The sequence below is a fragment of the Poecilia reticulata genome, chromosome 1 (assembly GCF_904066995.2).
Source record: "Poecilia reticulata chromosome 1, P_reticulata-male-v2, whole genome shotgun sequence".
In the NCBI taxonomy this organism is placed as follows: Eukaryota; Metazoa; Chordata; class Actinopteri; order Cyprinodontiformes; family Poeciliidae; genus Poecilia; species Poecilia reticulata.
Window position 1 is genome coordinate 8,573,432 of NC_088830.1, and position 24,288 is coordinate 8,597,719.

The 24,288-nt window shown below is 39.6% G+C and overlaps 1 protein-coding gene across 7 annotated transcripts in view; it reads left to right on the top strand.

The window, feature by feature from the left end:
* Window positions 1-24,288, top strand: part of prkcaa (protein kinase C, alpha, a) — a 141,355-nt gene that overhangs the window by 90,743 nt on the left and 26,324 nt on the right. For 2 of the 7 annotated variants that reach the window (XM_081604791.1, XM_008420254.3), the window contains exons 6-14: window positions 5,145-5,301; window positions 5,809-5,943; window positions 6,379-6,472; window positions 9,413-9,439; window positions 16,675-16,818; window positions 16,931-17,104; window positions 17,949-18,040; window positions 18,144-18,206; window positions 19,676-19,814. In XM_081604791.1, coding sequence (XP_081460917.1) covers window positions 5,145-5,301; window positions 5,809-5,943; window positions 6,379-6,472; window positions 9,413-9,439; window positions 16,675-16,818; window positions 16,931-17,104; window positions 17,949-18,040; window positions 18,144-18,206; window positions 19,676-19,814 — 1,025 coding nt within the window. Of the gene's footprint in view, window positions 1-5,144; window positions 5,302-5,808; window positions 5,944-6,378; window positions 6,473-9,412; window positions 9,440-12,117; window positions 12,148-16,674; window positions 16,819-16,930; window positions 17,105-17,948; window positions 18,041-18,143; window positions 18,207-19,675; window positions 19,815-24,288 lie in introns of all 7 variants that reach the window. The other 5 variants (XM_081604779.1, XM_081604801.1, XM_081604811.1 and 2 more) reach the window with 3 other exon arrangements.

Here is a 24,288-nt window from a genome sequence, read left to right on the forward strand (position 1 = left end):
ATACAATATCCTTACAATTAAATTGGCAAATCGGCTATAATACTGCAACCCTAATAAAATAAAAACTGAGATTTAAGTGTAGAGTTACCATCTCTGTCCAAATATAATTTTTTTCAGATTGCATCAAAGCTCCTCGCTGGTGTTTGAACAGAGTCTGCCAGTTTCCAAAATGATGATCGCCGTCCAGCGTCCTGCGTGCCTGCGCTAACGCGGCAGCCCGGCTTCGCAGTAATTTCCATTTCTTTGTAGTGTCTGATTCAATTTGCACAGAATCCAACAGTCTCTTTGGCCAAGGGAAAAATTCACTTAAAAATTCAGTTATTAGATTTTTCTCCAATGAGTCAGAGTTACAATGACGCAGCTGATGGCACTCGAGATGGAACTGGAGCCAGAATCTTTCCAGCTCATAACTTTTTAGCTTCTGCATTTAGCTCGCTTTTGGCTGCACGGCCGGGAGGTTTCAGCGAGTCGGTGATGGGTTGCCGAGAAGATATTTTTAGCAGCACACGAACAGTAAAAATGAGTCCAGTTATTATTTACTGCATGCTTTTTTTCATGCTTTGTTACTCATCTACTTGTAGTCAGATGAAGGAAGAACGATAGATTCTTTTTCAATCCAAGTTGTTGCATTTTGTAGAGAAATGAGAGCCGATATTGTTGACATCTCTACATGTCTGGAAGAAGAAGTAGAGTTACTAAACAGAACCATGCCTGGCTAAAATCTCTCAAAGCCTTCTGGTAGGACGTGTTTTGGTTGGTTACAATTCCAAACTGTATTTTTGACACAAAAACAACACCGAACACTGAACTCACAGGGAAACACAGAGGTGGCGTCACCATGATGTGGGGTAAATCTGTTTAGGTAGAAATTCAGGGTTTTTTTTTTTTTAGATGAAAATACGAAGTTCTAAATATAAATTTTTGTTCCAACACCTCCAAGTTTCTTCCACTTAGCAAAAGATGAGAACAGATGAAATTCTTCAGTGTCACTCTGACTCGATGGCTTCATTCAACAAAAACCTTCAAGTCGAGAACTAAATCTGTGTGATCGTCTGACGAGCGTTGTGGTCGATTCTCAAATTCTGATAGATTTGGAACGTATTTGTCTCCTAACAGACCCGATGTAGAAATTGAATCAAAATGTGTTTTCAGAAGTTAATAGTGCAAAGACCTAATAGTGTCCCAGTTATTTCAGCATCGTTTAAAAGCCAAAATAAATCAGTTAATCAATTAGTAACATGGTGAATAGAAATAAGCTTGATGATTTCCATCCAGATGATTGATATCTTTTAAATTTTATTTACAAAGGCTTAATAATTAATTTCATTTATGGTTCTGGTTGTGTGTGTTTTTTATTTACGCTGTATTTTTAAATTTTTTTTTTTTAATCTTCCTCTTCCAGTGTTAAACTTAAATTTTTAAAGAACATTTATCGGTCTTTGAGAGGGTAAACTTGCATTATTATGCGATTATCATTATATAACCTGAAAAATGCCCTCTAAACAACAATATTATCATTTATTGCAATAATTTTTGTGACAATTTCACGTCCAACAAAGTTTATCGTGTCGAGCCGACTTATTTGTTTTTCTCAAAGCAGATTGTTTCCTTTTTTCATTTGAACTTTACATAATAAATGTCACTTTATATATCAAAAATAGCTTGAAGTTATTTATTACAATCTTTACAAACCTGGTATTTTCCATGGATGTGTCCACCTTTGAATTCTATTGTTTGCTGATATTTATGAAGCAGCGTCATCCGAGAGCAAGACTTTTTTTTTGTCTCTGCATAAGCGTTTCCACTGCGTAAATAAAACCTTTTTACAAGAATACGTTGGTCCGCAGGGACAATTTTATTATCGGAACATGCTAGAACTTTCCCAAAAGCTTCAGAGATTCGTTTTCACGCCTTTTAACTTCAAGACGATGTGTCGAAACATTTTCATTTGAGAAGTGATCCGTGGAGCGCAGTGGGACACAGTGGGCCAGACGTTGCATCCCCCCCCCGTCACACTAACAGATAAATACACACACAGACAACGTTCCTGTTCACAGCGTCCCCACGGAGTTCAGGGGAACAGCTGAACTTTGTTGCTGAGGGATTTCTGCTGCCAGACTCCCAGAAGTCGTGTTGTTGGTATTCCCACTGTGTTTTCCTGCCTCAGCTCCCTCCTCTCAGCTTTTGCCCTCTGCCTTCAACACATGAACCCACCTTTCATCATCTCTCCTGTGCTTTACAGTCCTTCTATTTGACTATTTCGTTTTGCTTGTGTCTCAGAACAGCAGCTGACGCGTATTTTGATTTTTTACAAAATAAATTTGTAAAAAAGAACGAACTTGAGCAGCTCGTTCTTTTCAATAAGAACGACGTCTTGACAAAGGATGAAATAATAGTGGAATTATAGACCTCATAGAGAGCAGATTGGATTTCTTACGCAGTGTCAGCAGTTATGACAACTCTAAAAGCTTTTTTTTTTTTTTTTTTGACTAATTGGTTAAAGAGGGTCAGCGGCTTGAAAACGGCACAAATGCTCATTTCCCCCTGTGAAGCACAATGGGTTGAAAAGAGCGTTTCTTCCATCCTCACATAGTTACACAAACGCACTTTGTTTGATTTCTCCCAGAAAGTCAATGCTCTGTGCCGTCTGAGCTGAATTAGATAGTCTGGGATGCCCCCTACCGGTGACAAATGGAAACACAATAACCACCAATTGTGTTTCCTGTGAGCAAGTAAACCCCAGTTGTTGCAAGGCAGTTAAAATATGGCAGATAATTTATACATTCAGTCTGTAGAGCCATCAAAAAATTTTCAGCATCACTTCATTGTCTTTCACACAACTAAAAATGATGTCAATGCAATTTCTCATGTGGTTTCCTTTATATTGATTACTGTGCTTAGTTTTTTTTTAGACACTATTTTAGCCCTTAAATCTGAACTGTGTCCACAGCTAAAATATGCCTGGTTTAATTTTTCTGTCTCAGTTCTTCATAACAGTCTGAACAATGTCCTTTTTATTTCTAAATATCATACGGGGGCGGTCGCTTTTGCATATTTGTAGCTGGAATCTGAAGTATGCAAAAATGACTTATAATACGTTTGGATTAAGAGCAGCTGAGGATATCAATTTACATGAGCAAAAAAAAAAAATAATAATAATAATCATTCAAACATGTTATGTGTAGAGCAGAGCGAACAGGAGATAAATCCTGTTGGAAATCAAGAAATGAGTTCTTATCTAGCAGAAACTCATACTTGCTCAGCATATGTCAGTATGCAGTTTATGGCAGCTTTATTCACTTTCAACTCTGAAGATGAGGAAGTAAGTAAAACAAAAAAAAAGCATAGTTTCACTTTTCTGCATGCAGGCAGGTTGGGTTTTACTCATGAGTTTTCAACATGATGTCAAACAATTACAATTACTGTTGGTTTTGGCCCAAAAACTAAGTAACATAAAGTGACACATATTAGTTAAACAAAACCCTGTTTGGCTCAGACACTCGGATAAAAAGACAGTTGCTGTTAATATTCTGCTGTTCAGTATAATATTTAGTAATGTTGTCATCATCCATATATGCCATAACCTCCAAAGGCTCTTCATTGTGTCTGAACCATGTGTTTTGATTTAATTTGAGAAAGTAGGCCTGTTGACTCAATGGCTTATATTCATGATTATATTTTCAGTTTAACTGCTTTTGGTTTACCAGTTCAAATGAAATAAAATACAATTATCTGAGACGGAAGCTGCTAAACTCTTGATTTCCAGGAAACCGGCCGGTTCTTTTGTTTTTCTCTGAAATGCCTCATGACGGGAGGTCACTGCTCAGCCGCAGTGAAACCTCTCTAAACCGGCACCCATTTTTTTCACATATCTGTTTCATACCATTTTGTCACAACATAGTAAGAATTTCAACAAATATGTCAAAAAATATTTTTTGTAAAAGCTACATATTACAGCTTTAATATTGATAACAGATTATTTCACTTATAACACTGAAAAAATGTTTTGTTATCAGTGAACTCATACTTTTTGTGTTGACTCTGTTAGCTCCTATATTTAAACAGTTGCTTGTAAGTTAGTTTTGTTCTTATTTCAAGTGTGCTAAGATATTTGCATTAGAAACTAGACCAAAAATACTTGGTATGTAATATAATACCAAGTATTATATGTATGTAATGTAATACCATTTGGTCCCTTTATGTCTCAGTAACAGGACATAAAGTCTCAGTGGTTCGCGGTTCAGCCAAGCAGCCATGCATTCATGTTGCTTCTGCAGGGAATTTCAGTCCAATGTGTGTCGATAAACACAGCGTGTGTGTGTGTATACATACACCTGACTGCATGCAGATATATGTGTGTGCTGTAGAGTAGTGCATGTCTGGCGGTGCTCCAAATCTCAGCGCTAATGGAGCGCTAATGTCCCCAGTGTGCCCTTGTTTACTTAATAACTACATATGGGAGGACAAGACGAGAGCCTTCGCCTACTTAAGCATGACACAGCTTGCATGTCTGACTCACTGTTCCCATAATGCCTCCCTGCATTCGGTCCCTTTATGTCTCAGAAGCAGGAATAATCCTCATAGGCTGCAGCTTGTCGTTTGATCCAGAATCTATCGATTTCATTTTACAGATGTTCACCTGTTGATTAAAATTCAGTTTTTGTTTTTTTTTTTGTTTGTTTTCCTGACATGACCAACCTGTGGTCTCTGGCTAAACATTAAACAGGACGTCCGTGTGGATAAGAGAGGAAGTGCAAATATAACAAGCCCTTCTTTTTATCAGCATGCTTACTTATGATGAACTCGTTCAGATTACAGCCTTCTGGTCAGAAGTTTACATACACCTAATGTGAATGCTATGTTCATTCTAGACTTTGAAGGATTATTTTCTAGGATAGAATGATAATGTGAAATGTAACTTCAAAACTGCACAGAATGCTGACTTTTGATCTCAGAAGATTGAAGTCAAAATTTATTCTTTTATTTTTTTCTCTTTTTTCCCCGGTGGATGTCACAAAAAAAATACATCTGACAAAATATTAGTGGTGTTGTAAATTTTTATATTTGTGTATCCACTGTACGCCATCTCGTCTTCGTTTTAACAGCCAGGTTAAACGTTTTTCCTCATTCTTCGTCTCTTTCAGTTGTTGAAGGCAAAAACCTCATTCCCATGGATCCCAACGGCCTCTCCGATCCGTACGTCAAACTCAAGCTCATACCGGATCCTAAAAACGAGACCAAGCAGAAGACCAAAAGAATATACTCCAACCTCAACCCCAGATGGGACGAGACCATAGTTTTGTGAGCGCCATTTATTTCCCATCTTCTCTCTGTTCTGTCCTTCATGAAGCCGCAAGACGTTGTCTGAAATTCCACTTGCCTAAAGTAATCATGGAGTACAGAAGGAATTGATTATCAGGAAGTTGTACCCAGGGTTTCCCCTGTACGCCAGGGGAAACGCCAGGGAGGTGGCCCTCTAGTAAAGCCTGGAGGGCCACCAGGCTTTACTTGTGCCCCCACCAGGCTTAGCATCGCTTATTTATTTAAGTTTTTTTTTTTTTATGTTTGCATTTTTTAAGAGTTTATAGTTTGTGTTCAGGTATTGATCTTCCAATAACGCATAATTATCAAGTGATATTTTCATATTTCCCGTCAACTTTAAACATTTTTAAATTAATAAACACAGCGGACCGCTGGGTGAATGTCTGTCGAGCGCCACAACCACCGGGCTGGGGGAAACCTTGGTATCCCTTTGTTTTCCTTTTCTTTTTTGTTTTTACTTGATAATGATCATGATGTGCTTTTCAGCAAGCTGAAGCCTTCGGACAAAGATCGCAGGCTGTCTGTAGAAGTGTGGGACTGGGATCGGACCACTAGGAACGACTTCATGGGATCCCTTTCCTTTGGCGTGTCAGAGCTCATGAAGTCTCCTGCCTGCGGCTGGTAATGTTGATTAGCGCTTCTCTAAACCGCAAACAGAAATAGTTGGAAACCTTTAGCCGTAAAACCTACATATCAAGTAAATACTCTGATGTTTATTAGATAAAAAAAAATTAAATTATGTTTGAAGAAAGTGACTTTTGCTCTACTTAGCAGTTTAATTGTTCTATACAGACATTATTTTAATATTTCATGCTTATTCCTGTTATGTAGCCTTAGCTTACTGTTTTGTGTTACAACCACAAACTTAGTTACATTTTATTGGGATTTTATCTCATATATTTTAGAATGTAAATGTATGATCAATTTAGCTGCTTTATTATTTACTTATTTACTCAATTTAAGATCATTGGAGGAATAGCTGCTTATTTTTTTTTAATCTTCCGATTCTTTCCTTTGTGTTTCCTTCCTCTTTGTTCTTCCTCCGTGTGTCTTTAGGTTCAAGTTATTGTGTCAGGAGGAGGGGGAGTACTACAATGTCCCCATCTCAGTGGAGGATGATGGGAACGACGAACTGAGGAAGAAATTTGAGGTGAGGATCGCTTTAAAATGATCACCCCTCTGTTTTCCTGTTAGTTTCTTTATGTCACTTAGTGTGTCGATCTTTTTCCAGCTCATGTCTTTGTCCTTTGACATGTGAATTTTTTGCATATGTGCAGCTCTGGAAAAAATGAAGAACCCACTGCACTGAACCGCATTGAAAACCTCCTGGTTCTTCCACTTAATGTTGATTTCTGAACTCTTCCTGAGTTAAAACTTTAGTATTGTTGTTGCTAAATGAATTGTTTTCTTTGCATCTTTTTCTTTATTTTGACCATTTCTTATTTTCTGCGAATAAATACAAAGTTTTTGCTTGGAATTTCAGAAACACGCTGTCAGTAGTTCATAGAATAAAGAATAATGTTAATTTTACTCAAACATATACCCATACAAAGTAAAATCAGAGAAACTGATCATTTTAAGTGGTCTCTTAATTTTTTTCCAGAGCTGTATGTACGTATCTAGCATTAAAAATACATTTTTCATAGTAGAGCAGCCAAACAGTTTCTAAATATGGACAAATTGATTTCTCACTTGAAACTTAAATTGGATTTCTTTTTTCAAAACAGAAAGTGTTTGTCATACTAAGTCAAAAGAGTAGATTACTCAAAAGTTGTACTCGAGTAAGAGTTACTCTACTTCAGGACTTTTTTTACTCAAGTAAAAGTAAAATGTAGCCGTCCAAGAAATGACTCCAGTAAGACTTAATAGAAGTATTTGGTAAAGCAGATCAAAACATCAGTCACTTAATATCTAAAAGTTACATCATCAGAAAGTTGTGTGGACATTTTGGTAGTTTAATGATCAAAATGAAAATAATTCAGATCAATTGCATAATTACAAAATAATAAAAGTCAGGGAAAAGAAACATTTTTCCACATCAATTTCTTTCAATGTCAAACAAATGAAGATTTAACAAAAAGCTGCAGGTCTGGTGAAATTCTGGTTAAAACATGTTTGTTCTTCATTCAGTGAAGTTACTCCCAGAAATTTCGCTCAGGTAAAAGTAGTGATACTTCATAGTAAAATTACTCAAGTAAAAGTAAAAAATACTTTTTTTACTTTTTTTTACAGGTATTTATTTATTTATTTTTTCCAAAAAGTGACTCAAGTAAATGTACTTAGCTGTAACTTTAATGGAAGATTTAGAACTGAACTGCATAAAAACGCTTTTAAACTTTCTTCTCCCGCCACCTGGATTAATATCCAGAGGGATTTAAGATGGTCACCTCCTGTAACTTTGGGGCGATTCAAGTCGGCTTTAAAGGACAGAGACGTCAGCTCACGTGTCTCATGTAACCTCTCCAATGTCTGCAGAGTATTTCTCATGAAATGTGAAACGGTTCATTATGTGTTTGTGTGTTTCGTCTTGCCGTGTGTTTTATGCTGCTGCTTTCTCGGCCAGGTCTCTCTTGGAAAAGATGTTTTTATCTTAATGTGGCTAAATAAAAGACACACACGCACACACACACACACACACACACACATGGTTGGTCCAGCTGTCCTGAGCTCAGTATCATGTCCAGGACGGTTATCAACAAAGTGTCCCCATTGCAGTTTCGTGAAATACACAAATTTTCGATATAGCCGAGAAACTACCTCAACATCTTTCTGTCAAAAACCTTGACTGGTTTCCGCTAAGCAAATTTATTTTTGTAATTCCAATTTGGGCGATTTTATGGTCAATGGAAACGCAGCTAGTGACTGCAAAGGAGTTCATGAAAGTTAAATAATGATAAATTTGTCAGTTTGCTCAATTGGGTTTTTTCAGTGCAAGAATACAGCATCTAAAATCCCAATTGAATCCTCGTCCATCCAGTTTGAAGTATCATTGCTGGTGATAATATTTTCTTAAACAATGCCTAACCTTTTGCAGATGTTTCATTAACTGTTGAAGAACTACTATTTACAGGTTTCTCCGTTACTTTGCATGTCTTTACCATAACTCCTCTTTTCTGTTAGAAAGGCCCAGATTCTTCTATTGACATTGTAATATCACCCTCCAAAAAGTTTGAGTCTGATTTAATTAGTCAAAATGTCATAGTGCAAATCAATTGGTAAATCTTTGCTTGAGCCCTTCCATAGTTACATCTCTGCTGACATTTCTCTTACATCACATTTTTAAGCAGTTTTCAGAGGAACGTCTGCTGCTAAGTACATATTTTAATTCAGCTATGCTTACCTGAAAAAAATGGTTTTATGAGAGTTGGCAGCAAGTTAGAAGTAGCATTTTATGACGAGACTATAATAGTAATAGTGAGAAAGTTTGGACAGTACAGATTTTAAAGTGGCTTGTTGTTAAACGATATGTCTTTGTTGTGAATTGTTTCATTGTCAGAGTTTAACTGTTTGTTTCATTTGTACTACTGATTGTATGTTGGTAGATTCAATAAAGCAGGAGGAAGTTTTACAAGTCGTTCACTAACTTTTATCTAATCCATGCTAGACGCGATCATGCTGCATTCTGATACTTGCAAAAGGTTATTATATATAAACATTGAATATTTCCACATATCCTCATGAGACACACTTTGTGTATTTCACTAGGATAATTTGAGATGAACAAACACTTTTGCTCTGCTTTGTTGTACAATTTTCACATAAAAAAACCCCCAAGAAAACAAAAGAATCTTAAATGTATTGGTATTCACCTCCCTGTCCCCCAAAGTCAATATTCTGCAAAAGCTCCTTTCACTGCTTGTATTGATGAGTTATTGAACTCTTCGTGTCGTGGGGATCTTCTCTGTCCTCCAGCTTCTCTCTCCTCCTCATAAACCCCTCTGTGGTTTCTCCGTTTTCCCCCCTCTTAGCTTCCTGCTCCCCCCCTGTGTCCACGGTGAGACCTACAGAATAATGTACATCCTGTGTCACGTGTTCATGTTTAATGCAAGAGTTTCTCTCTTCCTTTCTTCACGTCTTGCCCTCCTCTCAGGACTGCCAAAATAACTGTAATCTGAAGGTAGCCCTCTCCCCTCTCCTCTCCAGCCCTCCCTCCACCTTTTATCTGCTCACATGGCCCTTTTTTTCTTCTTTTTTTTGTCTCATCTCGTTATGGTGACATGTTGCTTCATTTATTCCCCGCCCTTGTGCATTTGTATGTGGCCTCATGCTGCTGTGAATTCAGTTTTGCCAACATTATGTGTATTACATGCAGAATTTGGGCATTTTATGAATGTAAAAAAAAAAAGTCTAGTTGAGTATTAAGTCCCTTTTGGTGTTTTTATGTTTGTTGGTGAGTCTTTGTGTTGTTTGTGAAATGACTGCCTGTTAGTCCTAACCCTGTACTTTTACACGTTTGTGGTTCTGCATGTTTTCGTTTCCTGTCCGTCTTGACCTTTATGTACTTCATGCTCACTTCTTCTCCTGTATGAATGTATTTTACTGTTTCTCACCCCCCAAAAATCCTTAAAATTTCTCAAGCAATGTCCTTGTTGTACATTTAAACATCACCTCACCGCTTTAGGTAAACTAGTATTTCAAATGTCATCATATCTCTCAGTGAATATATGTCTAATATTAGTCTTGACATTGAATTCACAGCTGTCCTCAGTAAAAGTTTAGCTCAGAAAAACCAAAAAATGAAAACAAATCGGTTAATAAAATGTGTGCAATGAAGGGAAATGGTGTTAGGAGTAAGTTTTGTACACATGAAGAAAAAGGATGTGTAAAAAAAAAGAAAAGTGCAAAAAGCCAAGAAACTAGCTGGAATTTGTCAGTACGCACCCTCACTGCGTAAAACCCCTCTGCTGAAGGAAAACCATGTTTAAGCTTCTTTTTAAAGTTTGCTTCAGAAAATTTAGACAAGTTTTTCAGTGGCATCAGGGGAGACGAGATCGTTGCTAAACTCTGGAGATTTCATTGCACGCACTATGGAGAAAAAAATGCCATACTAATAGTGAAATTTGGAAGTGGGAACATCATGATGTGACTGATCTTCCAACATGTGGTTCTGGTAGATGTCATATAATTGAAGGACAGATGGATAGAAAAATGTACCCAGACTTTCTAGACCCAAACGAACAGCCAAGGAAACTCTTAATCGATTTCAGGGAAAGAAAGTAAAGCTGCTAGTCAATCATGTGATCTAATTGAATATCTATGGAAAAAAAGAAAAAAAGATCAAAGTGCATAGAACGTTTATGTAAAATAATTTATCAAAATCACACTTGAGCAATTCATATGATTAATTTGTCTCTGGAGAAAATGTCTTGAATGTGTCATTAACAAAGAAAAAGTTATTTTCCCCGACATTGCAGTTTTTCTTATTCTTTTCTTTTACTTTGGTCGTTGACGACATCTGGTGTGAATTTTATACGAGTACAAATATTAGAAATATATTTACCGAGCATGTTTTGTCCTTATTTTGGCCCCTATAGACTTGTACATGACTGGTTTACTATAGTGCTTTTAAAGCAGTAGAGAATAGAAATACCACATGTGATCACAAGATGTCATCAGTGGACTGAAGTGGCTAAATACCAGCTCTCTTTTCGGTCTTTAAAAACTTTTGAGTTTTGATGTCATATAAAAAGTGTTTATTTTTTAAAAGTCAATTTGAGACATGATAGTACAGTGTCAGTTGTTTTCTGTTACTTTTAGAACTTATTACGTGTTAATTAACCTTTATTTGATACACATTGATGTGGGTGTTGGTCATTTTGCCTATAATTTGAAAAGTAATTTTTCATGATTTGATCATTGTTGCGTGTAGGGAAACTATTTTATGTGATTACAACAAACGACAGGAGATTCCTCAGAGATATTTTGGTTTGATTATGACAATGTTCTCCTTTAAAAATATCAAAAGTCAGAAATAGGCTCAGAAACACAGTCAGTAGAATTAGGGTGCAATATAAAGTCATCAAAAAATAACATGAAATTAAACAATGCATAAAATGTAACCTTTTTTTTGTTAACTCTTATAATGTACCAGAAATAACAAGATTCTTAAGCTCATATGCAGTAATTAAATACATAAGTATAAAATGGCTTGTTGAAAGATATGAATGAAAGTACATGAAAAACGGTAAACAAGCTTCTAAAAATTACTGACACTCACTCTGTGTCGCTTGTTTGGGTTTACAATAGTTACTCCAGATGTGAAATGTGTTAAAGTATAAATAAAAGTAAACAGGCTCTGAAAGGACTATTATGACATCATCTGTGTAATTTTCTAAACATGGCTTACATGCTGACACTGCAATGGAAATGGATAGTTTATCATATGGTCTTGGTATTCCACCACATTTCTCACTGTATGTGCTAAGTAATAAGGATTTACCTTCTCATCCTCCATATTCTGATCCTCCAGGTCACAACACTGTTTTTCAGTGCTAAACAGAATGACACTGTGCACTTCATGCCTCCATAAACAGGCCAGTGCTGCAGCAGGACGGTACAATCAGGTCAACAAACGTTTAACAAGACCATCACCAACCACACAACCAGCCCAACATTTCTTTAGTTTCTTAAAGACATCATCCTTAGTCAGCAGTTTTGCTTTTTTTTTTTTTTTTAAATGTACAAGACACGCTGCTCTTTCCCCTTAAACTACCTGCTTTATAATTTGGCTTGCCTTTGCTCACTAGTGTGCAATGTGAGTCAGTCCCTTGGGCTCCCTTCTCCCTGTGGTTTCAGGACCAAGCGGTAGTGGAAGACTCTGACCAGGTGCGTCTGACTGGAGGAAAGTAAGGCAGCTGAGCACTTGCCCTGGCCAGGCTTGTTCCTTTTGTCTAAACACTCACAGGTTTGCTGTGATGTGATGTGGTGCGGTCGCTCTAGCTTTGTGTTTTTCTGCTGCCACAGGCAGACCACAGCGGCCACTAATAACCAGACTAAAACCTTTATGTGTCGGCACGGCATAAATCTGACTTCGGTACAGATATGAAGAGGTGACATTTGTTTAATAAGGTCTTGTGTTTTGGCGTTGCTGGATGATGCGTTCCTCTGTCTGTGAATGTAGAATATAGAGACAAGCACAGTAGAATGGATTTTATGTGAACATCATGTAATGTTGCTGGAAACCTTTACTGCTTGAAACGCTTCACTTTCCTACAAATGCTAGAGATACAACCTGACTCTCGGATAATCTGTCTTAAGTGTGGCGGATCCTGTCGTCGGCTAAAGCATGAATTTTCCCTGTGCACTGATTGGCTGAGATTATAACCTGGATTATGCTGAGTGTTGCTTTTGTGATGAAAGCAGAAAGGAACATGTCTTCTTTTGAATTTGCTCGTTGTCTGGAGTTCAAATCGCCGAATGAGTTAATTTTCTGTAGCTTACTGGAGCTTTTTGTCTCGCTGGGTGACTGAGCATGAAACGGCATGTAGGAAATGCACAGATGATCCGTTTCTGCAGGTCGACTTTAATGTTGCACTGGGCCTGCGTTGTCATGTGGCAACCACAGTGTGGCATCCTTCACTTCTCAGTGAAACCTGACAGAGACGTTTCTCTTGTTTTGGTGACAAACCACTCTTGCCATTTTATTGTATTGTGTTGATGAATCTTCATCTCTTTGCATTCTTCATCTTTGCGATTGAACTTTTTTATGTGGCTTTAGAAACACCTGTTTTTAATGAATAACACCTTATTTAAGCTTTACTGTGTTAATGCGTATTTGAAAAACAAGAACTCTTATGTTTGGCTCAGTGGAAGCTCTGCATCAAAAGTTTTGACCGGTTTGGTAGGACGTCTAGATGATGGTTGGTTTTGATGAAACGGTTCTGGGACAGTACTTCATCTCCATTAGAGCCCGTCCTATGGGCAGTCTGCCAATGATGGCAAACACAACCACAGCAGATGATGCTCCGTTTATCATGATTACTGTTTGGTCTCGATTGAATGCATCAATTATTCTCTTTAGGCCGCTTCTTTCAGTCATTGTGGCCTAAACACTTTATCTGATCTGGCAAAGTAAAGCTTTCCTGCAGAAGGTTAGGTGAACTTCAGGCTTTAGTCAGATTTAAGATTATTTTAGCACAAGATTTTAAACGAATGCTTACAAATCCCTCATTTGTAGTTGAGTGAAAAGTGGATAGAAGTTTAAGACGGACCATTTCATTTAGTGACAGCTTAACTCTTTCAGAAACCCTATAACGATAAACACCATAATAATCTCAGTTTTTTGGATGTTACCCTAAAGAATATTAATGACATGCTTCACTTTTCTGGAAGGCAATCCGTCAACCAACCAACCAACCAAATCTTATTTGCATAATTAGTATTTTTGGCCACTACTTTGCCAAAAATAACAACCTGGGTGCATAGAAGATGCATAGAAGCCTCACAGTGCTACTATTTGCTTAAAGCAGCTCTAAACTACCGTATTTTCTGCACTATAAAGCGCACCTAAAAACCTTCAATTTCCTCAAAAGCCGACAGTGCACCTTATAATCCGGTGCACCTTATAAATGGACCAATACTGAGCCACAACAGGTCTAGCAACTACGGTAAGCAGCCGCCGACTAGCGCGCGGTGCTTCTTCTTTTAGCACCGCGCACTAGAAGAAGAAGCGCGCGGTGCATGCTGGGATAGTTGTCAGAACGCTGGTTTGTTAATAAAGTTTGACTGACCTACCTACCGACCTGATAATCAGGTCGTCTGCAGATCATTTATCCACGAACATGCTGCGCGCGAATGGAGAAGGGTGATCATCGTCCGGCCACGCCCCGGCCCAGTCGCGGAAGGGTCTCCTCGCTGACCGATGAGGGCGGGGGCGCAAGGGGAAGAGAGAAAGCACCTTTCTGTTACCCAGAAAGCAGTTGGGCACAATATCGCAACACCAACACCGTGAGTGAAACGATGACTGGGGAAGCCTACTATATAAAGTACTCAGGGACCACTTCTTTATTATTACACATCCACATTTGTACTGGACGGGTGGCAACTCTAACTGTAGCTTCTATTCTATGCGCCTTATAATGCGGTGTGCCTCATATATGAAAACAAGTGTTAAAATAGGCCATTTATTGAAGGTGCGCCTTATAATCCGGTGCGCCTTATAATCCGGTGCGCCTTATAGTGCGGAAAATACGGTAAATGCACTTTAAGTTTAGCTCTACACAAAATCAGATCATCAATGGTCCACAATTCAGAAAGTAATGATCGTTCTAGATGCTAGATGCGGTCACCTCACTGTTCGGACTGTTCGGACCCGGGGACTTCTAGAAGATGTTGGTCAGCAGACCCAAGAGCTCTGACTGGGCAATGTGTTTGTAAGAGGTCACATAATGTCATTAACAACTTTAAACACAATTAAAAGACTAAAATAAACTCTGATATGTCCTGGGAACCAGTGAAGGGAGTAAAGTGCAGGACTGGTGTAAAGAATCAGTTTAGGATCTTGTTTAGTATCAGTTTAGAATTTAGCACCATTATGAGGTTCACTCAGGAAACAAGTAGTGCTAAAATATGTTTTAACTTGTCTAAACTACAGGGTTTAGTCAAATAAAGTGGTTAATGAAACTTAAAATTAACACAAAATAGCATAAAACTTCTTACAAGTTTTTTTTCTGATTATAGTAATAAAACACTTTTACTCTACCATGATTCAGTCATGTCTAGTGCTGTGTTTGGTCTTCATTTATCTATTTATGGCATTATTTTTGATGTGCTGTATCATTAGCTTTTTGCTTCACAAGCACATGCAGTGTACCGTTTTTTTTTGTTTGTTTTTTAAATAAAGGCTAAGCTATGTATTAAGATCGGTTATGAATTAATCATGCAGCACATCAGCTCCATAATACCAGTGGCATCAGTGAGTCATTTCATACCTTTCATTTTGAAATCCGCTGATCATCCAGTGGTTTGTGGTGGTAACTGAGTAGACAGGCACAGTTCTGGTCAAAAGTTTACATACACTCATCAGTGGCATCAATGAAATGTTGACAAGATGCTTCTAATGTACTTTTGTATCCAGGGTGAAATGATTATTCACTATACAACTTCAATTTCATTATGAATTTATTGTGTCAATTCTACACAGGGACTCAATTATACACACTGTATACATGAAGTTTTGTCTTTTGGCAACCTGGACCTCAGTCACACTCTTTTTGTAGCCACGATTGAGTGGAGCCACTAAAGAGCCGATTTGAATTGGTTGGTTTTCAGGTATGGACCCAGCTTAGCCCATATGTTTTCAAGAACGATGCGGTCAGGACTATCACTGGAGGCTTGGTGTTAGGCTGCCTATCCATTTCAGATCCAGTTTTATTGATTTGGGATCATCAATCCCTTTGGAAAACCCTGTTGTGTCCAGGTTTCAATCTTCTACCTGTTGATTAGGAGTGGAAGATTTATTCCACCCAACTTTGCACGATGTTCCAGTACCAATGGCAGTGAAATGCTGCCACCACCATGCCTGATGCTTATTGTTTGTTTACATTTGAATGCCTCATTTTTATCCCTCCAAACATTTTTGGTTCCACTTTTGCCAAAATACTAAATTTTTGTCTCATTGGATAAAAGAAATAATAATTGGAATAATATGGAATTTGCCTTGATCGAGTGGGAAGCAGCAAATTTCAGTCAGGTTTAAACACGCTGACACAAATCAGGCATTTCTTTCTTGTTGGTCAGTGCAGGTTGATAACGTCAACGTTAAACACACAAAATCCTCCAATAAAACACCAGAGACACCAGCGTTTATAGGAGTTTTCGGTTCATGGCAGGTTTGTCCCTTTCTTGGGTTGTTCCTCAACATCTGGACCAAATCTCTTTTCATCTGAGGGTGCAGGTCTGGCTCAGGTAGTTAAAACTTGAACACAATTGGTGGAAAATGAGCTCAAACACAACTGGTTTTAGAAAGGAGAGATCAGTCTGACATCAACCAGCATGAGATGCATGAAGTTAAGCAGAATCCGTCAACAAATTGCAGTTCTATGTGGTCTAACCATGCTGCCCTGTAAAAATAAATGGTTCAGAAATCATTCAAAGCCCCAAATTATGGCATTATCCATGCCTGTGCTGAGTACAGTATATCAACTTGTAGACCAGAACTGTGGTGCGAATGAAGGAACAGACGCAGAGAAACCAAATATCAGATTTATTTTCATGACAACAAATGAAAATAAGTGATATTCTTGAAGTTTTGTTGTATTTGTGACAGGAAGTGACTCCTTGAAACCCTGTACTTGTTACGTTTCGAAAAACGTTCAGTTGTCAGACACTTTGCGTCTTGTGTCCCGGGTGCAGGAAGCCAAGTTAGGCCCGGGAAAGAAGATGATCTCAGAGACGGACGACGGCCGCCCCAGCAGCTACCCTTCCAACAGCCTGGACCAGGTCAAGCTAAGTGACTTTAGCTTTCTTGCGGTGCTCGGAAAAGGCAGCTTTGGGAAGGTGAGAAGTATGCCTCAACTCAAAAATAAAGGGGAGAAAAAACAAAAAAACTTTGGACTTTCTGGTAATGGAGAGTTCGCCAGTCAGTCTATTTACTTCTGCTTCTTCAAAGGTTATGCTAGCAGAGATGAAGACCACAGAAGAGCTTTACGCCATTAAGATCCTGAAGAAGGACGTGGTGATCCAGGACGACGATGTGGAGTGTACGATGGTGGAGAAGAGAGTCCTGGCCCAGCAGGACAAGCCGCCCTTCCTCACGCAGCTCCACTCATGCTTCCAGACCGTGGTACGTAAATAGCCCCTGGACGCGCATCTGAACAATACGCCTCCACCCAGGTCAGGTCAGATTAATTCAGAACGGGGCTTTTAGCTAAATAAATTAGTCGGGGGGGAGAAAAAAGTTTTAGAGGTTGCATGTGACAGGTTTAATTAAAAGAACCAGACGGTAAAAATAAACGAGCCCCAATTTGTAGGCTAAAGAGTCGGAGCATTTGCATGTATGTGCAAACGTCTACAACTGCACCTTTGTGTCAGATCTTTGAAATTAACAAGTCTTTTTCCTTCGTTTAAAAAAAAAAATTATAGCAGTGATGTTGAGGCAGCATGTGATCGTCTGCGACCAGAATGTTCAGTTTTTGTGACCCGTTACCGAGAGAGGAAAATCGAATTTCGCGATGTGCCAGGACTCGGTGAAGACGTGGTATAAATATGACTCGAGGCCCTTTCGTTTCTGAGCCGTCAGTGAAGCCGAGCCAGGCGGAAAGTCCAGTTTGTTGTCAGCATGTCTCTGTTGCTGTGTGGAACAGCTCCATTTGTTTTGTTTTATTTAGGGACCATCAAAAGTGTGGCGCGCTGGGGTCAGGCTGAACTTGTCACAGGCAATAAGACACCAGCGGTTTAAAATAAAGAGAACATTTTCTGGCAGAAGGCTGCGTGGGTTGTTTTCTTCTTTCACAAAGCCGTTTTGTTGTGTGCCGTTCGGGTCACCTTGTCGTAGCGGCGTGGGACATCTCGCAACTTTTTAAAGCCGAACCGCATGTTTCTGCTTTGAACTTGATTAGAGCTGCTTTAATGCGACACTTATTGTGTAGCTTCTAATGAATTATCTGTTTTGTCGTATTTCTCTGTAGGACCGGTTGTATTTCGTCATGGAGTATGTGAACGGTGGAGATCTCATGTACCACATCCAGCAAGTGGGCAAGTTCAAGGAACCCCAAGCAGTGTAAGACACCTTCAGGAGATTCCAGACTATTTAAATGTTTTGTTCTGCTGGTGGGAGCTTGTTGTTCATGTGGGGCAAATTCTATAAATGTCTCTTATTTCAGATTCTATGCAGCAGAGATTGCAGTGGGATTATTCTTCCTGCATCTTCAAGGAGTCATTTACAGGTCTGCGAAATATGTAAAATTCATTCAGCAGTTTGTTTTAAATGTATGACCTTCTTAGTCCTCTTTGGCCTTCGTGGTAGAAACACTGACAAAAAATAAAGTAAAAAAAAGGTTTGAATCCAACAACAATGTGGTCATTAGACGAATACTAAACCCGGTTTCTCATGTAACTCAGGAGAAGCAGCACACGAAGTGCGAATTCTCATGTAGCAGTAAAACAAGTACACAGTGCTGCACCTTTTCTTGTATCTGATAGGGAAGCACATAGAGTTTTACCTCTAGATCAGTGGTTCTTAACCTGGGTTCGATTTAACCCCAGGGGTTCGGTGAGTCGGTCTCAGGGGTTCGGTGGAGCCTCTGCCGCGGAGGTAAAGACACACTTGTGTAAAGTCGTGATGACGCCCCGCTTTGCCATCACTTGCTGCAGAGGAAGACGTTACATTGCTTAGCTAATCAGTGCTGTGGAGGAGCACTGATTGAAGGAGCTCCACTCTCAGCATGGATTTGAACTTTTGTGTTTAATTACTTCAGCAAAGCTCACAGTTTTTACCAAACTCTATAGTCTAAATCTGCTCCTTAGTCGCATCTTTTCGGGGTTGGTACTGCCTCTAGTGGTGTAATGGTGGTAACACCGCTAATATAATTACATTACTAAATCAGAATACCACAAAGTATTTTGTGTGTCAGGGTCGGGGGGTGGAGGGTTTGGAATAAGAAGGGTTCGGTGAATGCGCATATGCAACTGGGGAGTTCGGTACCTCAAAAAAGGTTGAGAACCACTGCTCTAGATAAAAGCGCAGACAATTTTTAGACATGTTAAAAAAAATTATCTGCGTGGTGTGTTGTATAAAATACTGGAATTACTGCTAAAATGCCACACCAATGACATGATAAAGTATTATTTCCTGCCATGCTATGTCATGCAGTCTCTGCTTGCTCTAATGAAGATTCACTCAGCTCAGGATGCTGAATGCTTGAAGGAGTTCCAATAGGAGAACTATCAGATTTATGTTTTTACTATTTTACCTTCTGGGAGCATTTAGACGGTCGGTAGAGCATTAAATATTCATCCTCAATCATTGTGTATGAAAAACAAAACAGACCAGACTATGTACACGTCACGCAGTAGATGTGACAGGACTTGATGTTTCAATAAATGGACTTCATTTTACCATTTTGAGAAGCAGGTTCACATGTTGCTTTTTTCTTACATAGAAAGATGAGAAACAGTGTAACATCATGTTGTCTTTAATATTGTTTTCTCTTTTCCCCATACGCCTTTACCGTAAACTGAATTTGCTTTTTGAAAATTTTTTCGGACATTATTGACAAATGTTGCTGCAGTTAGTACAAAACACCAAAAACATGAATCTGTATGTCAGAAAGATGCAACCTTTCTGTTCTGGCACAAGAAAAAGCACTCCCTGTACCCCTTTACATGATCCATTAATAATCCGTTCCTCCCTCAGGGATCTGAAGTTGGACAACGTAATGCTGGACGCAGAGGGTCACATTAAGATCGCAGACTTCGGCATGTGTAAAGAGAACATGGCAGAGGACGTGTTCACACGAACCTTCTGCGGCACTCCGGACTACATCGCTCCAGAGGTGAGTCGGGCTCCGTGTGTGTGTGTGTGCGTGCGTGCGTGCGTGCGTGCGTGCGTGCGTGCGTGCGTGCGTGCGTGCGTGCGTGCGTGCGTGCGTGCGTGCACGTTTTGACGCATTAGGTCACGGCTGTCACTCTGTCTGAGTCTTGTCAGCCTCGTGCTCCAGATTAAGGCTGCTGCCTTTGGACACGGAGGCACATACATAAAGACATACACACCAGCATCCTGACATGAGTTTTGAGTCAAACAGACGAGTGAGTCGGCTGTCAAAACTCGACTCCAGCCTGAGAGCCGGGGTCTCTTCATTACTTCCAGGTTTCTTTTAGTGGCCTGTAAGCATTTAAGTTTGTGAAATTTTATTTATCATAAGACAAATGTTTTCACCTTAAAACCAGATGTTTTTTGTGTTAATGTTTCTCTTCTTTTAACCAGAATACGAGCGTTTTGATGTCTTGATTTATTTTGAATAAGGTCTTTTTGAAAAATGGGCAAATTTGTGCAAAACTTTGGTGATATTCCACTAATGTTAAAAAAAAGAAAAATCTTGCTAACTTTTCTTGAGCCTGGGTTTATTTTTAGCCTCTGATGTATGCGAGGCTGGGTTATTGATTCTCTCTAAAACTTTCTCTGTCATATTGGGGGGTTATTTCCAGCTGCGATGCTCGTACCCAGGCTGATACTAATGCACCGGCCGGGACAGCACAGCAGGCACTCGGAGCAGTCTGCCGCTCCAGAGTGCTCATTTTATTTCTAATCCCACAAGGCCTGTAGATATCCATAATGACAGCAGCGTTTACAACCAGATCGCACATCATCAGCATCTGTATGCATGCACAAAATACAGAACAACCTGGGGAAAAGGCATGTATTTTACCTCAAAACTGAAAGCATTCAGTCTGACTTTGGAAAATGAGTGGAACACAATCAAGGGTAAACTGTTGCTGGAGAACTGATTCGTGCAAATCATTTTGTGATGAACCTGTGGACTGGATTTTTCTCTTATATGTCAATAAGTGAACTGGGCTTTTCAAGTCAAGTAGTTCAAAGTGCTTTACATCACAAAAAAACATCATACAGTCACTAACTGGGGGAAAAAAACAATAAACATCACAATTTGTCAAAATCATCCAGGCTCACCTGTCTGCCAGCTGATTAGTTTCGGTAATAGTAAGAGGTGATTGGTGGAACAGGATTTCAAACAAGGAAAAGATGGATAAATGCGTCCAGTCCAACTTATGCTCCAAAGTGACTTGTAGTCCGGAAAATACGGTAAAAAAGTCGCATGAGCTCAATCATTTTTTTGTTGGGATTACCATTGTTTCCTGGTTTTTTAGCTTTATTTTATTGCTACAGCTGTAAAGTACAAACGTGTTTGTTCCATTTCTTCGCCTGTTCCCTTGACCCCTGCTGCGTTGGTGCGGAAGTACATTACTGTGTTGCCGTGGCGCTCTGGTAATATCGGCGTACAAATGGCAGAACACGACGGCGTTCCTGCCGCACACAGACGCACTAGTGAATGTTCAGACAGAAGATTTTCACCGCTCGTACTCTGACCTATATAGCCATTTGTGTGAACTTCCACCTCAGTGACTCTGACACACAGAGGAAAGAGATGGGAAAGGAAGTGAGAGGAGGTAGCAACGCAGAAAAAGAAAACACAGTGTCGAGAAAAAGAGCTAACGCTGACAGACGTACTCAGACAATGAAAGGAAGACTCAAAGGCAACGAGGGTTGAAATGAGCAATCGTTGCCTCCTGGTGGCTCGGTGTGCTTTTCTTTTCTTTCTTTTTTTTCCTGAAGAGTGTTTGAGGATATGTCTCTGTCCTACATGAATCATTTTTTCTCTGCTAGTTGTTTCTCTCTGTGGTGTGTGGCATCAGGAGGAATGAGTATCCACTTACTTGCTCACTCATATGTGGGCTGAAACAACAATCTCGGTGCCAGAATGAGATGGCACAAATCTAGTCATATTCTCTCTGAATCTGGGAATACATAATGTCCTGATATGCAAGCATTAATGATGAAGCTGAAGATTCTAGGTCACTTCAAGCAGCCGTGGAGAAAATGGCTGGCATCACCTTCTGTGGAGCCAGCAGTCCATTATCTAATGGACCAAACTCTTTCTGGGTGCTCAAGAAGGACACGGTTCCTGTTTTGGTTTATTTGATGTTAGCGCAAACAGGGCGTCCGCACATCCTGAAAAAGTCTTAAATTCACATATATAAAATTAAGGCCTGAAATACACTAGGAAATATTTAAGTTGGTCTTAAGTACTTTAATCAGGTCTTAGATTTTGTCGTGGCAGGACTATTTAATCTCATAGGTTCTTTTTTCTCATGGGACTTTCTGTCAGGCAAAAGTTTGAGTCACATGCAGACATCTTTATTACATTCTGTGACTTGTGGCGGTTGAGGCTACGCTAACTAGCTGCTAATAAACATTGCTGGCTAGCCGGCTAGCTATCCAATTTTCCCTGTTTCTCCATTATTGCCAGTTGACTGAACAAAGTTTGTCTTTGCCACAGGCTCACTCCTGTTGCCAACCCATACACCACATGGGCGCCACATATAAAATATGCCATTTTCTTTTGTACACTTTGTCATGAGACAGGTTGTAATGTCATTCATAAAGGTGTTAAACCCTTTCAATGTACTCTTTGGCCTCTTCATTAGGCAAATAAGTCCTTATTATTTACTAACTCAACAGCAAATGAGCCAATCATGTGGCAGCCGGCATTAAAATGGGATGAAGATGACATGTTGCCTTGGCTTTTCTCCATCCATCCCCTGGATAAGTTGCTGTTCTTTTACAGAGACAAACAGGACACACAGCTGTCCACGCACACCCACACCTGGACAACAAAAGTGACCCATTTATTAACTACCTTGAATGTTTTTGGGGCTTTTTGAAGAAGCTGAGAAACCCGGAGAAAACTCTTATATTTAATTTAATTCAATTCAAATATTAAAAAAATCTTTATTTATCCCAAAATGATATCATCCAAGTATCTTGAAAGAGTTGTTGTGGACAGTCATTCACAACAACAACAAATCTAAAGAGATCTCTGACTGAAGGCCCCCACTCTGGTTGATGGTCTCATGACCTGCTAACAGCTTTGTTTTCGGGCAGCAACGGTGACATGTCCTCCATGACACCATCAGTTTCTGCTAATCCACCTCATTTGCTATTGCCACTTTGCTTTAAATCTCTGTTTGAGCATGTTATGGTCACTGACTTATGGTTTTAAAATCACCCAGAGAGAAAATATGGTTTAAACTTCCTCCTTCTCGCTCTCCCTCCTGTTGGGTTTGGGATTGTAGTTCATGTATTACTTGAGCTTTTGAAATGTTAATCTTCTGCTCCAAGTTATAAGAGGAATATCAAATGTAAACTCGGCTCACGTTGAATTAGAAAACACCTCGATAAAAGTCGTGTTCTTTTCCTGAGCCCCCAGACTGCTCATTAATATAATCAGTGAAGGAAACCAGAAAACAGCTGCAAGTTCAGAGAAATCCTTTTAGAAGAAAGCCACTCAGCTGTGACCTGATGCACGGCCATTTGCTTTATAGTACAGAGTTCCCCAAGGAACCCAACAGTGACACTGAGTCAAATACTCACGTAGCGCCCTGTACAGCAGCTGGTGGTGTTGTATTCGAACACAAAATGTTTTTTTATTTTTTTTATTTTTAGCCTTCAGAAAGAAAAGCAGTTCTTCCAGCCCGTGCTCCTCGTAAGCAAAGACTAAAGAAGCATAGGTTGCTACTCGCGTGCTTGTATGTTTGCGGTGAGGAGAGTGGCCGTGAATAGTTAGCAGTGTGATCCAGAACTGTCATGTAGCATTAAGCCTAATGGATGAGAGATGTCTGCGGCAAGCCCACACACGCGCACACACACACACACACACACACACACGCACACACAGACACACAGACACACAGACACAAACGGACCTCGTTCCGACAACACACTGAAACACACGCAGTCGAAGCCACAAGCATAAACAAAGACAAACATACATATGTTAACAAAATCTGAACTTAAACATGCAAGAAATCTTAGATATATTCAGATCATTTCATTATTTAGTTTCAGCCCACTTTATCTTTGTAAAAAGTTCACACACACGCACAAACACACACACGCACACGCTGAGTGAATCAGCTCTGCTGTCCAGGAGCTTCCATGCAGTAACACAAATGGAACAGATTGCAGGGCGAGAGTGACGAGTGCTAGTCGTGCACAACCGTTGCCATCTTATCGGCCGCGGCGGGAGGAAATGCATCGGCCTCTACTGGACACCAGGGAGGAGAACCGGTTGCTTATTGTCAGAGCCGAAAGACGAATGTGCCAGTTCGGAGAACAAAAGCCGCGGTGGCCTGAAACTGTTTTCGTCCACTGACGGTGTCGTGGCAAGGGCAGCGAGTCACAGCGGAGTCACATTAGCACAAAGCTTTGCAGGGTGGCCTCAAACTGAT